The 13,224-nt window shown below is 42.5% G+C and overlaps 1 protein-coding gene across 1 annotated transcript in view; it reads left to right on the top strand.

Moving 5' to 3' along the window:
- Positions 1-13,224, top strand: part of GINS1 (GINS complex subunit 1) — a 35,575-nt gene that overhangs the window by 12,336 nt on the left and 10,015 nt on the right. Inside the window, exons 3-5 of the mRNA XM_049780233.1 lie at positions 4,412-4,510; positions 6,096-6,186; positions 11,878-11,994. Coding sequence (XP_049636190.1) covers positions 4,412-4,510; positions 6,096-6,186; positions 11,878-11,994 — 307 coding nt within the window. The remainder of the gene's footprint in view (positions 1-4,411; positions 4,511-6,095; positions 6,187-11,877; positions 11,995-13,224) is intronic.

The following is a 13,224-nucleotide window of genomic DNA, read 5'->3' as shown; positions in this document are numbered from 1 at the left end:
TTTTATATATCTTGTTTGATTGGATTTGGGGCTCACATCCATCAGTGCTCTGTGGGCCATCCAGTGCCTGGGACTGAACGCCAGCATACAAAACCTGTATTTTAGCTATCCTGCGCCTCTAATCTTCTTGGTTTTTGTTTTGGGGTTACACCTGGTGCTACTCAGGGTTACTCCTGGCACTGTGTGTAGGGATTACTTGTGGTAGGGCTTAGAATCACTGAAAGTGGCTTCATGCAAGGCAGATGTCTGACCTCTGTATTGTCTCTGGCGCTCCACTTAATTTTTATGATCGTGATATGTCAGAACTGAAAAGGAGTGCATATAGGAAAAGTATTCTTGAAGACTATAATCTTGCACTTTGGGGAGCTGTTAACCACACCTAATGGTGCCTTTGGGGTCATTCCTGACAGTGCTCAGCATATGAGGTGCTGGGGATAGAACCCCACTCAGCTGTTCCTGCACCCTCTTCACCAAGATCATAACCTTAAGAACCATATTTGTTGTTTTTTGTATGTTTTTGTTGTTACTGTTTTGTCTCAGCATGAAGAAAACAACTAAAGGTAAACAAACACAGTGTTTATCTCTAGAAATATAAAGATGAATTAGAGGCGGGAGAGATAGTACAGTGGTATTTGCCTTGCAAGCAGCCGACCCAAGACCGAAGGTGGTTAGTTCGAATCCTGGTGTCCCATATGGTCCCCCGTGCCTGCCAGGAGCTCTTTCTGAACAGACAGCCAGGAGTAACCCCTGAGCACTGCCGGGTGTGGCCCAAAACCCAAAAATAAATAAATAAAGATGAATCAGTGTAAATTTGCAAAGTAATGGACAGTGCTATTTCACAGCTGAAGTATCAAGACTTGCTCTTCAAGCCCATGTTCTCCCTTGAACACATCTTTCTTGCTTGTTTCTTTTTTCTTCTTTTTTTTTTCTTATTAAATTTTGGTGTTTGGGCTACATCCAGTGGTGGCTCATAGGTTGCTCCTGGCTTTGAGCTCAGAAATCACTCCTGGCAGGCTCTGGGGACCATATGGGATGCCAGTGATTGAACCCAGGTTGGCCATATTCAAGGCACACACCCTCCCTCTGTGCTATTGCTCCAGCCCTTTCTTGCTTGTTTCTATGTCTTTTTGCTTGGTTTTTCTTTTCTTTCTTTTTTTTTTTTTTTTTTGGCTTTTCTACTCTAGAGAAACTTGTATTCTGTCTTAAACACATTCCCTTTCCCTCTACCGCTCCCATCATATCTTTCTTTTTCGTTGTTGTTTTTTTTTTTTGGGGGGGGGGGGAACCCACACCCAGCAGTGCTCAGGGATTACTCTGGGCTCTACACTCAGAAATCTCTCCTGGCAGGCTAGGGGGACCATACGGGATGCTGGGATTTGAACTACCGTCCTTCTGCATGCAAGGCCAATGCCTTACCTCAATGCTATCTCTCTGGCCCCTCCCATCATATCTTTCTAAATACATTTAGAAATACTTAATAAAAGCTGTCTTTCTTCACAAAGTCAGGAGGGCTAGTCCATGGTAGGTAGGTTTCCACAAAAAGCAGGGAAGTTAAGTAAGGGCAGAGAAGAGACCTCTATGAAAATGATACTTGGAGGGGCCAGAGAGATAACATGGAGGTAAGGCGTTTGCCTTTCATGCAGAAGGTCATAGGTTCGAATTCCTGTGCCCCATATGGTCCCCTGAGCTTGCCAGAAGCGATTTCTGAGCATGAAGCCAGGAGTAACCCTGAGCACTGCCGGGTGTGACCCAAAACCAAAAAAAGAAAAAAGAAAATGATACTTGGAAATGATCATTTTGGATAAAAATTGGGTGCTGAGGGAAGTAAAGAGATAGGCATTATACCCCGTTAATAACAATATTGATAACCACAGTGTCTAAAAGGAATTGATTTAAGACGAATTTGTGTGTGTGTCTGTGTGTGTATGAGAGAGAGGGAGAGAGAGAGAGGGGGGGGAGAGAGAGAGAGAGAGGGAGAGAGAGAGAGAGAGAGGTGAGAGAGAGGAGAGAGAGAGATGAGAGAGAGAGAGAGAGAGGGAGGGAGAGAGGGAGGGGGGAGAGAGAGAGGGAGGAGAGAGAGAGAGAGAGAGAGAGAGAGAGAGAGAGAGAGAGAATGGGCCAGAGCGATAGCACAGTGTTAGGTCATTTGCCTTGCATGCAGCCAACACAGGACAGACCCCAGTTCTATTCCCAGCATCCCATTTGGTCCCCTGTGCCTGCCACAAGTGATTTCTGAGCACAGAGCTAAGAGTAACCCGAGTGCCGCTGAGTATATTAAATGTTCAGACAGCAATCTAACCACCAGTTTGACCTTCCTTCCACCGGTATTCCCAGTTTCCACTCACCATTGTAGCTTATTCCCCTTCCAGGCACAAATTGACTTTATCTTCTTATGACATAGAGGCAAATTAAATGATCAATAAAGACCTACTTGAAATAAATGTTATATCTCTCAACGTCTTTTTTTTGGTTTTTCTTTTGCTTTATATTGTTTTGGAATCCAAACCTGTCGGCGCTCAAGAATTATTCCTGGCTCTGAGCTCAGAAATTACTCCTGGCAGGCTCTGGGGACCACATGAGATGCCAGGAATAGAACCTAGCTTGCCTGCATGCAAGGCCAACACCCTACCATTTGTGTTATCAGTTCGGCTACCATTTGTGCTATCAGTTCGGCCCTCCAATGTCTCTCAATTTTTTTTATATAAATCTTTTTTTTTTTTTTTTTTGGTTTTTGGGCCACACCCGGCAGTGCTCAGGGGTTACTCCTGGCTGTCTGCTCAGAAATAGCTCCTGGCAGGCACAGGGGACCATATGGGACACCGGGATTTGAACCAACCACCTTTGGTCCTGGATCGGCTGCTTGCAAGGCAAACGCCACTGTGCTATCTCTCCGGGCCCAATTTTTTTTATATAAATCTTAATTTAAGCACGATTACAAGCATGTTTGTTGTTGGGTTTCAGTTATAAACATCTCTCAACCTTTTTGCTAAAGTCATTGTCTGATGATTTCTGGGCTGTGTTCATGCTAAGTGAGCTTTCTGTGTTACTGGTTTTTTATTTATTTGTTTGTTTTTTGGGGGTTTTTTGAGTCACAATCGGCAGCGCTCAGGGGTTACTCCTGGCTCTACGCTCAGAAATCACTCCTGGCAGGCTCGAGGGACCATATGGGATTCCGGGATTCAAACCACCGTCCTTCTGCATGCAAGGCAAACGCTTTACCTCCATGCTAACTCTCCGGCCCTCTGTGTTACTGTTCAGGCTCACTGAGTTTGGTGGTCTACTATGTAACTTTCCCATTAGGTTTGCTGTGATCCTACTGGGTTGTTGACACTACAGTAAAATTTTGAGGCTGAAAGCAGCCATCCACATAGTCTAAGATCTATAGATCTAAAACAAATTTGGTGGTTACATTGTGGAGGTAGGCTATTACTGTTCCTTTTAGGAGGGTGGTGAATGTGGTGCTTGGGCTGCTGGGGCTTCAGGCAACAAAGGAAATTGCCCCACCCATTCTGAGAAGACCCCAGAGGTATCAGCCCAAAATAGACAACCTGGGAAGAATCGAGTTTGGGTTTTTGTTGTTTTTTTTTGTTTTTTGTTTTTTTTTTAGGTTACACCCGGCTGTGCTCAGGGGTTACTCCTGGCTCTGTGCTCAGAAATCGCTCCTGGCATGCTCGGGGGACCATATGGGATGCCAGGATTCAAACCACCGTCCATCCTGAATTGGCTGCTTGCAAGGCAAACGCCCTTCCACTGTGCTCTCTCCAGCTCCAAGAGCCAGTAGTTATTTTTGTCATTGTTTTGGTTTTGGGCTACACCCGGTGGCACTCAGGGGATGCTCCTGGCAGGCTCGGGGGACCAAATGGATGCTGGGGATTGAACTCGGGTCAGCTGCATGCAAGGCAAACAGCCCTATCCGTTAAGCTATTTCTCTGGCCCCATCGGCAGCTATTTTGGGAAGAGGTGTGGCAAACGTGGCAGTGCTCAGAGGTTATTCCTAGCTCTGTGCTCAGGAATTACTCCTTGCAGTGCTTGGGCGACCATTTGGGATGCTGGGGATCAAACCTGGGTCAGTCATGTGCAAGACGAGCACCCTACGCTCGCTCTGTGCCGTCGTTCAATCCTTGGAGCTTGGTAGAGGCTCTGAGCTGTTTTTCTGCCAGGTAGATGGCAGGTGTGGGTGGAAGCTGCTGGATTTTCAGGAAGGATTGGATTGGATTACTTCTGACTGTCTTAGTCTCAGGACACTCATAAGATTTCTGATGGAATCAGTACTATTTGCTCCCACTGTTTGTCATAGATAGATAAAAAGAAAAAATTTTATGCAAATAGAAAAAGTATTATTATTACTTGCTTTGAACATTTTCCATTAACTGATCTATATTTTTTTTTTCCTTTTTAATGTTCTTAACAGGAATGAAGCAAAGTCAGGTGCACGAAGTGATTTGATACCAACCATCAAATTTCGACACTGTTCACTGTTAAGAAATCAACGCTGCACTATGGCATACCTGTGAGACTCTCAGGGTTTTGCTTGGTTGTTCAGGCTACACTCTGAGTCAGACTTGGAGGATTTTCAGTGCAGGGACAGGAATGAACTTCCGGGCTCTTGGCATGCAAGTGCCTACTCCAGCCTTTGAGTCATCTCCAGGGTGGCATTGAAGGTCTTTTGTGTGAATCCTGAGGAACCTCTTCAAATGGGTAGCAGATATGCTTTCATTTCCTTTTTTTAAGCACCTAACCTTTTTTTTTGGTTTTTGGGCCACACCCGGCGGTGCTCAGGGGTTACTCCTGGCTGTCTGCTCAGAAATAGCTCCTGACAGGCACGGGGGACCCTATGGGACACCGGGATTCGAACCAACCACCTTTGGTCCTGGATCGGCTGCTTGCAAGGCAAACGCCGCTTGTGCTATCTCTCCGGGCCCAGCACCTAACCTTCTTAATGTCCTTTATTTAAAACTTTATTAGGAAAAGCTGCAATATTCATAAAGTTAGGGTGAATATTATTAACTCATAAGTATAACAGTTTCATTTTACTTTTCAGTGAAGTAAATTGGTTTTATTTAGGAATTTGGGGAAGTAGGTGATGCATCCCATAAAGAAAAGGAAGAGAAATTACATACACCACACTGAAACTCCACATTGACTTCTAGAATGTGAAACCTTATTTTTCCATATTTCTTCATCTTTTTTGTTTGTTTGTTTGTTTGTGCTACAACTTTGAGGAGCATTATAGCATTTATCACTGGATACTTTGGTGTATCCTCATCTTTGCTTCTTTGAGAAGGGCCTTTTGGATTCTTGTGATGAGGCCACAATAAATTTTTGTCTTTGTTCTGATTTTGGGACCATACCCAGTGTTACTCTCAAATCACTTCTTTCTTTTTTTTTTTTTTTTTTTTTTTGGTTTTTGGGCCTTACCCACCAGTGCTCAGGGGTCATTCCTGATGGTGTTTGGGGGACCATATGGAAAGCCAAGAATTGAACCTAGGTCAGCCACATGCAAGGCAACTGCCCTACCCCACTGTACTACTGCTCCAGCTCACTCCATGGATCACTTGGGAGTCCCTCTTGGTAGGGATCAGGGGACTATATTGTGTGCTGGGGATTAAACCTGGCTCAGCTGCATGCAACCTGAGCACCTTACACATAGTATCTCGCCTGCCCCAACTGTACATTCTTTTTTTTGGGGGTGGGGTGGGGAGTGGGTCTCATTCAGTGGTGCTCAGGACTTACTCCTGCCTCTGTGCTCAGGCATTACTCCTGATAGGTCCTGGGGGATTATATAGGGTACTGGGGATTGAATCCAGATTGGTCACGTGCAATGCAAGCAACCTACTGACTGTACTATTGCTCCAACTCCCCAGCTGTACATTCTTACACCTGAGAAGCAAACCATCTTCATAGTATTCGTCCAGTCTATGACCATACTTCTCTACTGTCCCAAAGATGATTTCTTACAGATTTGGAGCTTGTTTTGGTTTTTGCCTTAGTGAATTGCACATATTATATTTGGGTTGCTAGTCTTCAGTCTTCTGATCAAAGCAACTTCTGATACCTCCTTTATTATGCCATCTAATACCTGCTTAATATTCTAGGTATGACCGATTGCTTCGTATTAGAGCCCTGAGGTGGGAATATGGTAGCGTCTTGCCAAATGCATTGAGATTTCACATGTCCTCTGATGAAGTAAGTGCTTTATTTGCATTTCATGTATTTTGATCAAACCAAGGCTCTAGCTTTGTTCTATAGTAGTATTCTTTGATATTTCTTTGTTTTTGCCACCTATTTTCTAGCTGCTTATTATGAACTATGTTACATACTAGTCATAAATTAGTATTAATAAGAAATTGACATTCTTGGGGCCTGAGATAGCATGGAGGTAAGGTGTTTGCCTTTCTTGCAGAAGGTCATTGGTTCGAATTCTGGCATCCCATATGGTCCCCAGAGCCTGCCAGGTGCGATTTCTGAGCCAGGAGCCAGGAGTATTCCCTGAGGGCTGCTGGGTGTGACCCAAAAAAACAAAAAAAAAGCAAAAAAAAAAAAGAAAGAGAGAGAGAGGGAGGGAGGGAGGAAGGAAAGAAGGAAGGAATTGAATTATTTCCATAAAATGTACCTTTACATTATCCTATCAAGATTAATATCTGATTCTGTTGACTTGTCTCATTGCTGAGTCATAGAGCTAGCACAATATTTAAGGACATAGCAGCCGGAGCGGTGGCGCAGTGGTAGGGCATTTGCCTTGTATGCGGCTGACCCAGGACAGACCGTGGTTCGATCCCCAGCATCCCATATGGTCACCCTAGCCAGGAGCGATTTCTGAGCACATAGCCAGGAGTAACCCCTGAGCATCACCAGGTTTTGGCCCAAAAACCAAAAAATATATAAAAATAAAAATTAAGGACATAGAATTGGAGTCAAGCGGACATGGAATCCAACCTTGTTTCTCTGCTATCTAATCTGGTGCAGGTAATGTGGCCTCTTTCTGTATCTCAGTTCCTTGTTCACAAAAAGATGACTATAGTACTACAGTACAGTTTAGGATAGCAATGAGTTTTGAAACTTTCTAGAATTAGAATAAATGTCATAGGTTAACATGATCCTTAACATGGTCCTTACACTAGTCTTAAGTTCAGAATTTCTTTTCTGACCTGACTACAGATTTGAAGTTTTCCAGGTTTCCTCAGGTTTTGAGCTTAGAGAGCTAGGGTGAGTTCCGTCTCCTGGCCTGAGGCTGCTTGTATAAAGTAATGCAACCACAGTGGAAAAGTTTTGTGAGTGTCTTTAATTGACTATATTCTTGCTGTTAGGTGATTGTCCTGCTTTTATTGGGAGAAAATGCCAGGAGCTTTATGCTTGGAATTCTTCCAGACCTTGCTCTATATGTCTCATCATATGGCTGGTTTTCTCTTGTTTCTCTTTGGTATATAGTAGAACTACCACTGTAAGCATAACATTTCCTAAATTCAGAGTCATTCTGGGAACTTAGTGTATATATATATATATATATATATATATATATATATATATAAAAGGTACTGTGTGTATATTTATATGCATGTATAGCTTTTTCTGAGCCATATTATTTTACTGTTTAAAAAGAAATTTATTGAGCCTGGCTGAATCTTGTGTATAATGTAGGAATTACGTTGCATGGGGGTGCTGAGTGGTGAACCCGGAGATTCAGATGTGCAAGGCATGTGATCTACCCCAGTGCCAGAAAAGTTGCATTATGAATACTTAGATTGAGATGACCCAGCACTGTGTGTTGAAAAGATCTTCCTTTTCCCACTGCTTTGTGTGGGCCAAAATTGAATCAGCACATCTTTGGTCACAAATTGAATAGTACATCTGTGGATTTTGGAAGAGGACACTCTCCTTTTATCTATGTCTATTCTTGCATTTTCTTCCATATTTAAAAAATAATTGTATGATAAGTTTTAGCAAGTAGTCCCATCTTGTTCTTTTTCAAGCATGTGTCAGCTATTTTTGACTTTTTGCATTTCCCTCTTGATTTTATTCTGTTTATCAAATTCTTTTTTGTGTGGGGGAGAGAAGGACAAGGTCACTTGGCTCCAAGTCTTTAGCTCTTTGTAAAAAGCATTTCTCTGATGTGTTTTGGTTTGGGAAAAGCCTCTCTCCCAAAAGTCAGACCGAATCAGTGCAGCAATTTTTGTGAAGGGAGAAGAGAAAGTCCTGAGGAGCTGGGGCAGTTGCAAAGGAGACTGCAGAAAGCCCAGGCCAGGGGTGGTAGCATGAGCACACAGTGGCTCCATATATCAAATTCCCTTTAAAGAAACTTTTTTGCTTGAGATGGAATTGAATTTATAGATCAATTGACAGCATTACCATAATTCTGAAAATTAGCTGTTTTAGGGACTGGAGCAGATTAGGTGCTTGCCTTGCAGTCACCTAACACAGGTTCCACCCTGGCATCCCATTTGGTCCTCTGAGCCCACCAGGAGTGATTCCTGAATGCAGTCAGAAGTAACCCCTGAGCACTGCTGAATATGACCCATCCCATCCTCCTGCCAAGAAAAAGATTAGCAGTTTTATTGAAATATTATTCACATATGTAATGCTTATCCTTTAAAAGATAAACACAGGGCCAGAGAGATAGCACGTTTGCCTTTAGGGCAGAAGGACGGTGGTTCGAATCCCGGCATCCCATAGGGTCCCCCGAGCATAGAGCCAGGAGTAATCCATGATCGCTGGCAGGTGTGACCCAAAAACAAACAAACAAAAAAATAAAAATAAGGGGCCGGCGAGGTGGCGCTGGAGGTAAGGTGTCTGACTTGTGAGCGCTAGCCAAGGAAGAACAGCGGTTCAATCCCCCGGCGTCCTATATGGTCCCCCGAAGCCATGGGTGATTTCTGAGTGCTTAGCCAGGAGTAACCCCTGAGCATCAAATGGGTGTGGCCCGAAAAACCAAAATAAATAAATAAATAGATAGATAGATAAATAAATAAATAAAAATAAAAAATAAACACTTTAGTGGGGGCTGGAGCAGGTAGAGCGACTTGCCTTGCGCACGCCAACTCAAGTTCATTTCTATTCGGTCTCTTGACCCCTTCTAAGAATGATCCGTGAACACAGAGCCAGGAATAAGCTCTAAGCACCATTGGGTATGGTCCAAAATCCAAAGAAACAAACAAACAAAAAACAATAAAAAAAATACACTTTGAAAGAATAAAGAAGACTATTCTTTAAAGGATAAAGAAAAATTATGTATTCTAAGAATAAAAAATAAATAAAATATAACCTCTTGTTTTGGGGCCATACTGGACAGTGCTTACAAGCTGATTCCTGGTTTTGCGCTCAGTGCTCACTCCTGGCTGGTTCCGCAGACCATAGGATGTCAGGGATCGAGCCCAGTTTGACTACATGCAACAGTAAATGCCCTACCCACTGTCCTGTTGCTTTAACCTCTATTCCAGAACATTTTCATGGCCCTCCATATCACACCCTAAGAAACTCTGTAACCTTTACCATACAAACCTATGTTTTGTTTTTAGACTTACCTACCGTATTTGCCAGGCGTGTAAGACGACTGGGCGTATATGACGACCCCCGAATTTTGCAGTTAAAACATAGGTTTAGGCCTCTATTCGCTGTATCAGACAGAACGTTCCTGTGCTGCTACTGTATGTACCACAGTGAGCCAATCACAACAAGCAAAGGTTCAGAGGTTCTACTGTCATAGACTTCCTCTCGGACTCTGGCCCATCTGAGCAGGCTTTTGACAGTGTAGATTCGGGTCCAGAACATTGTCTCATTTGCATGCATCAAAAGCCTGCTTGGATTGGCCGAGTCAGAGAGGCGGTCCGAGCAGCCTTGCAGTGATTGGTGCAGGATCGAGTTGGAAAACTCGTTTTGTGGCAATATTCAGACAATTTTCGTTTAGGGGCATATTGAAACATTTTCCGGGATATACTCGGCGTATAAGAGACCCCCGATTTTCGGTTGACTTTTTTTGTACGGTACATCTTCTGCAGCAGATGACCCTCTAAGTATCACTAGGAGAAGCCACGGCCACCCCCAGCTCATGGCCTCCATTGATAAAAAAAATTTCCTGAGCAGAGAATTAGTACAATGCATAAAGCACTTGCCTTGCATGTTGTCAACCTGGGTTTGATCCTTGGCTTCAGAGTCAGGAGTAAGCCTTGAACACAGATGGGTGTGGCCCCCAAACCAAACCAAACAAAAGAAGTTTTGTTCTCACTGAACTTGTATTTCGGCATACTTAATCCCAAGCCTAAGGAACATTCACCAGAAACCAAAGCATGAAAAATACTATAGTTTGTAGAACTGCATTTATTGTTTTTCTGGAATACTATAAAACATTGTTCAGAAAACTCCCTAAAGCAGGGGTCTCAAACTCGCGGCCCGAGGACCATTGGCGGCCCACCGTACATTTTGTGGCCGGCGGCCAGCCTTCAAATATCGCAGTATTCGCGATTATTCGCTTACCGAATAATCGCAATAAAAATCACATTACTAAGAAAAAAATCGCATTAAACATTTGCATACCCCGGGCAGTTCTGTTCGGGGTATGCAAATGCTTAATTCAATTTTTTGCGATTTTTTTTTCTTACTAATGCGATTTTTTTATTGCGAATATTCGGTAAGCGAAATCCCTTATGCGGCCCTGCCTCACCCCGACTTTGCCTCCTGCGGCCCCCAGGTAAACTGGTTTGAGACCCCTGCCCAAAGCAATATAGAGTGAGTAGGATGCTTGCTTTGCACATGACTGGCATTGGCCTAACCAACTTCCCCTGAACACCGACAAAAGTATGTTTTGAGTACTACTAGGTGTGGGCCACCCCCCACAAATACTCAGAAACAGACACATAAGCAAATGTCTATCAATGAATGCTAAGATATACATGTTCACATTATGTAAATATGCATAAATATGAGAATATTTACTCTTATATAAAACAGGATAAAAGTTCTGATACTTGTTACATACGGATGACCCTTGAAATCATGCTAAAAGAGACACAAAAGGTTGAATGTCCTATAAATGCACTTATATGAAAGATTTATACTACTGTATTTTCCAGCGTATAAGACAACTTTTGAAACAAAAAAAGTCAACCGAATCGGGGGTCGTCTTATATGCCGAATATATCCTGAAAAATGTTTCAATATGCCGCTAAACGAAAATTGTCTGAATATTGCCACAAAACAAATTTTCCAACTCGATCCTGCACCAATCACTGCAAGGCTGCTCGGACCGCCTCTCTGACTCGGCCAATCCAAGCAGGCTTTTGATGCATGTAAATGAGACAATGTTCTGCACCAATCACTGCAAGGATGCTCGGACCCTCCGCCTCTCTGACTCAGCCAATCTAAGCAAGCTTTTGATGCATGCAAATTAGACAAAGTTCTGGACCCGAATCTACACTGTCAAAAGCCTGCTCAGATGGGCCAGAGTCCGAGAGGAAGTCTATGACAGTAGAACCTTTGAACCTTTGCTTGTTGGGATTGGCTCATTGTGGTACATACAGTTGCGGCACAGGAATGTTCTGTCATATACAATGAACATAGGCCTAAACCTATGTTTTAACTGCAAAATTCGGGGGTCGTCATATACGCCCAGTCGCCTTACATGCCGGCAAATACGGTATTAGAGTCAGGGCCTTGCATGTGCTTGATATGTGCTCTACCACTTGTAGTTTCCCCAACTTTGAGACGAGAACTCCTTGAATATTTTGTAGATGATTGTTCTTAGGGACCCAGACCAGAGCCTAGTTCGTAATAGACTATCAATAATATTTGTAGTTTTAAATGAATGGGCACAGTAATAATCCATGCCATAATGTGTGCTTTATTTAAAAAGGTGAAAAAGATTTTGTAAATGATTTTTGTCTGCAGATGGATTGGTTCAATCATTATAAGAAGTCCCTTGCTACTTATATGCGGTCATTGGGAGGAGATGACGGTTTGGACATTACACAGGATATGAAACCTCCAAAAAACTTATATATTGAAGTAAGTAAATCTTTTTAAAATAGACTTTTTAAAGTGTAGGTTCCTGTGTCTAAAAAGAGTAGCAGATCTATAAACATACATACATATAATGTTTGTATTAAATTATATTTGGTAAATTTATATTAGGTATTTGGGGTTAATGTTAAATTATATTAGGCATATGAATATTATTTGTTTATATTTTAAAACGAAGAGGCCAGAGAGATAGGCAAGGCTTGCTCATGTTTGATCCTCAACATTCCATACTGACCCCAAAACCTGCCAGGAGTGATCCCTGATGTCAGAGTCAGGAGTAAGCCCTTAGCACAACTGGGTGTGGCAAAAAAAGCACCAAATCTGAAAATGTTACATGTAAGGGGATAGTGGGAAATAGCTAAAATGTTTTTGGCTTTGAAATTGTGTTTTACATATTAGCAAAGTAAAAATAAATCAAAAACAGAATAAAAACTCACTGATTTGAAAGCAAAATGAAACAAGTAAATCTGTTTTCCAGATTACCAAATTAATTGGTTTTTTTTATTTTAAAATGTTTATTTAATTAAGGCACCATAATTTACAGCATTTTTCATAATTGAGTTTCAGGCATACAATGATCCAAAACCAACCCCTTCACCAGTGTCAACTTCCTTCTGCCAGTTGCCTCAGTCTCTTTCCCAAACACCCCTTTCATTTCTTGACAAGCCCTTTTAACAAAAGAACAAAACAAAACAAAACATTTTTTAGGTTCTGTGGTTTACTAAACTGTCACTCATTGTCATAGTAAAAGCCTGGCACATCCTAGCTCCACTCTTCTCCAGACACCCTTCCTTCCCTGTGGTTGCTGTATCACCTTTCTTGTCCCATCCCTCATCTTTTCCCTGTGGACTGCATCTAGCTTAGTTTAGTTTTCTAATTCTGCTTTAGGTTCCTTTTTTCGTTTTATTTTGTGCCACTCATGGTGGTGCTCGGTGGTTGGTTACTCCTGATTCTTTACTCAGAGATCACTCCTGGTCAGCTCAGGGGACCACATAGGATACTGGGAACTGAATCCATGGTAGCCATTCTACACTTCCAGCGTATAAAACGACTTTTAAAATGAAAATGAAATCAACCGAAAATCGGGGGTCGTCTTAGACGCTGAGTATATCCGGAAAAACGTTTCGATATGTCGCTAAATGAAAATCATCTGGATATTGCCATGAAACGAATTTTCCAACTCGATCCTGCACCAATCACTACCAAGCTGCTCGG

This window comes from Suncus etruscus, chromosome 9 (assembly GCF_024139225.1).
Source record: "Suncus etruscus isolate mSunEtr1 chromosome 9, mSunEtr1.pri.cur, whole genome shotgun sequence".
Lineage (NCBI taxonomy): Eukaryota > Metazoa > Chordata > Mammalia > Eulipotyphla > Soricidae > Suncus > Suncus etruscus.
The sequence above is the reverse complement of the archived record's forward strand: the minus strand, read 5'-3'. Positions and strand labels throughout refer to the sequence as shown.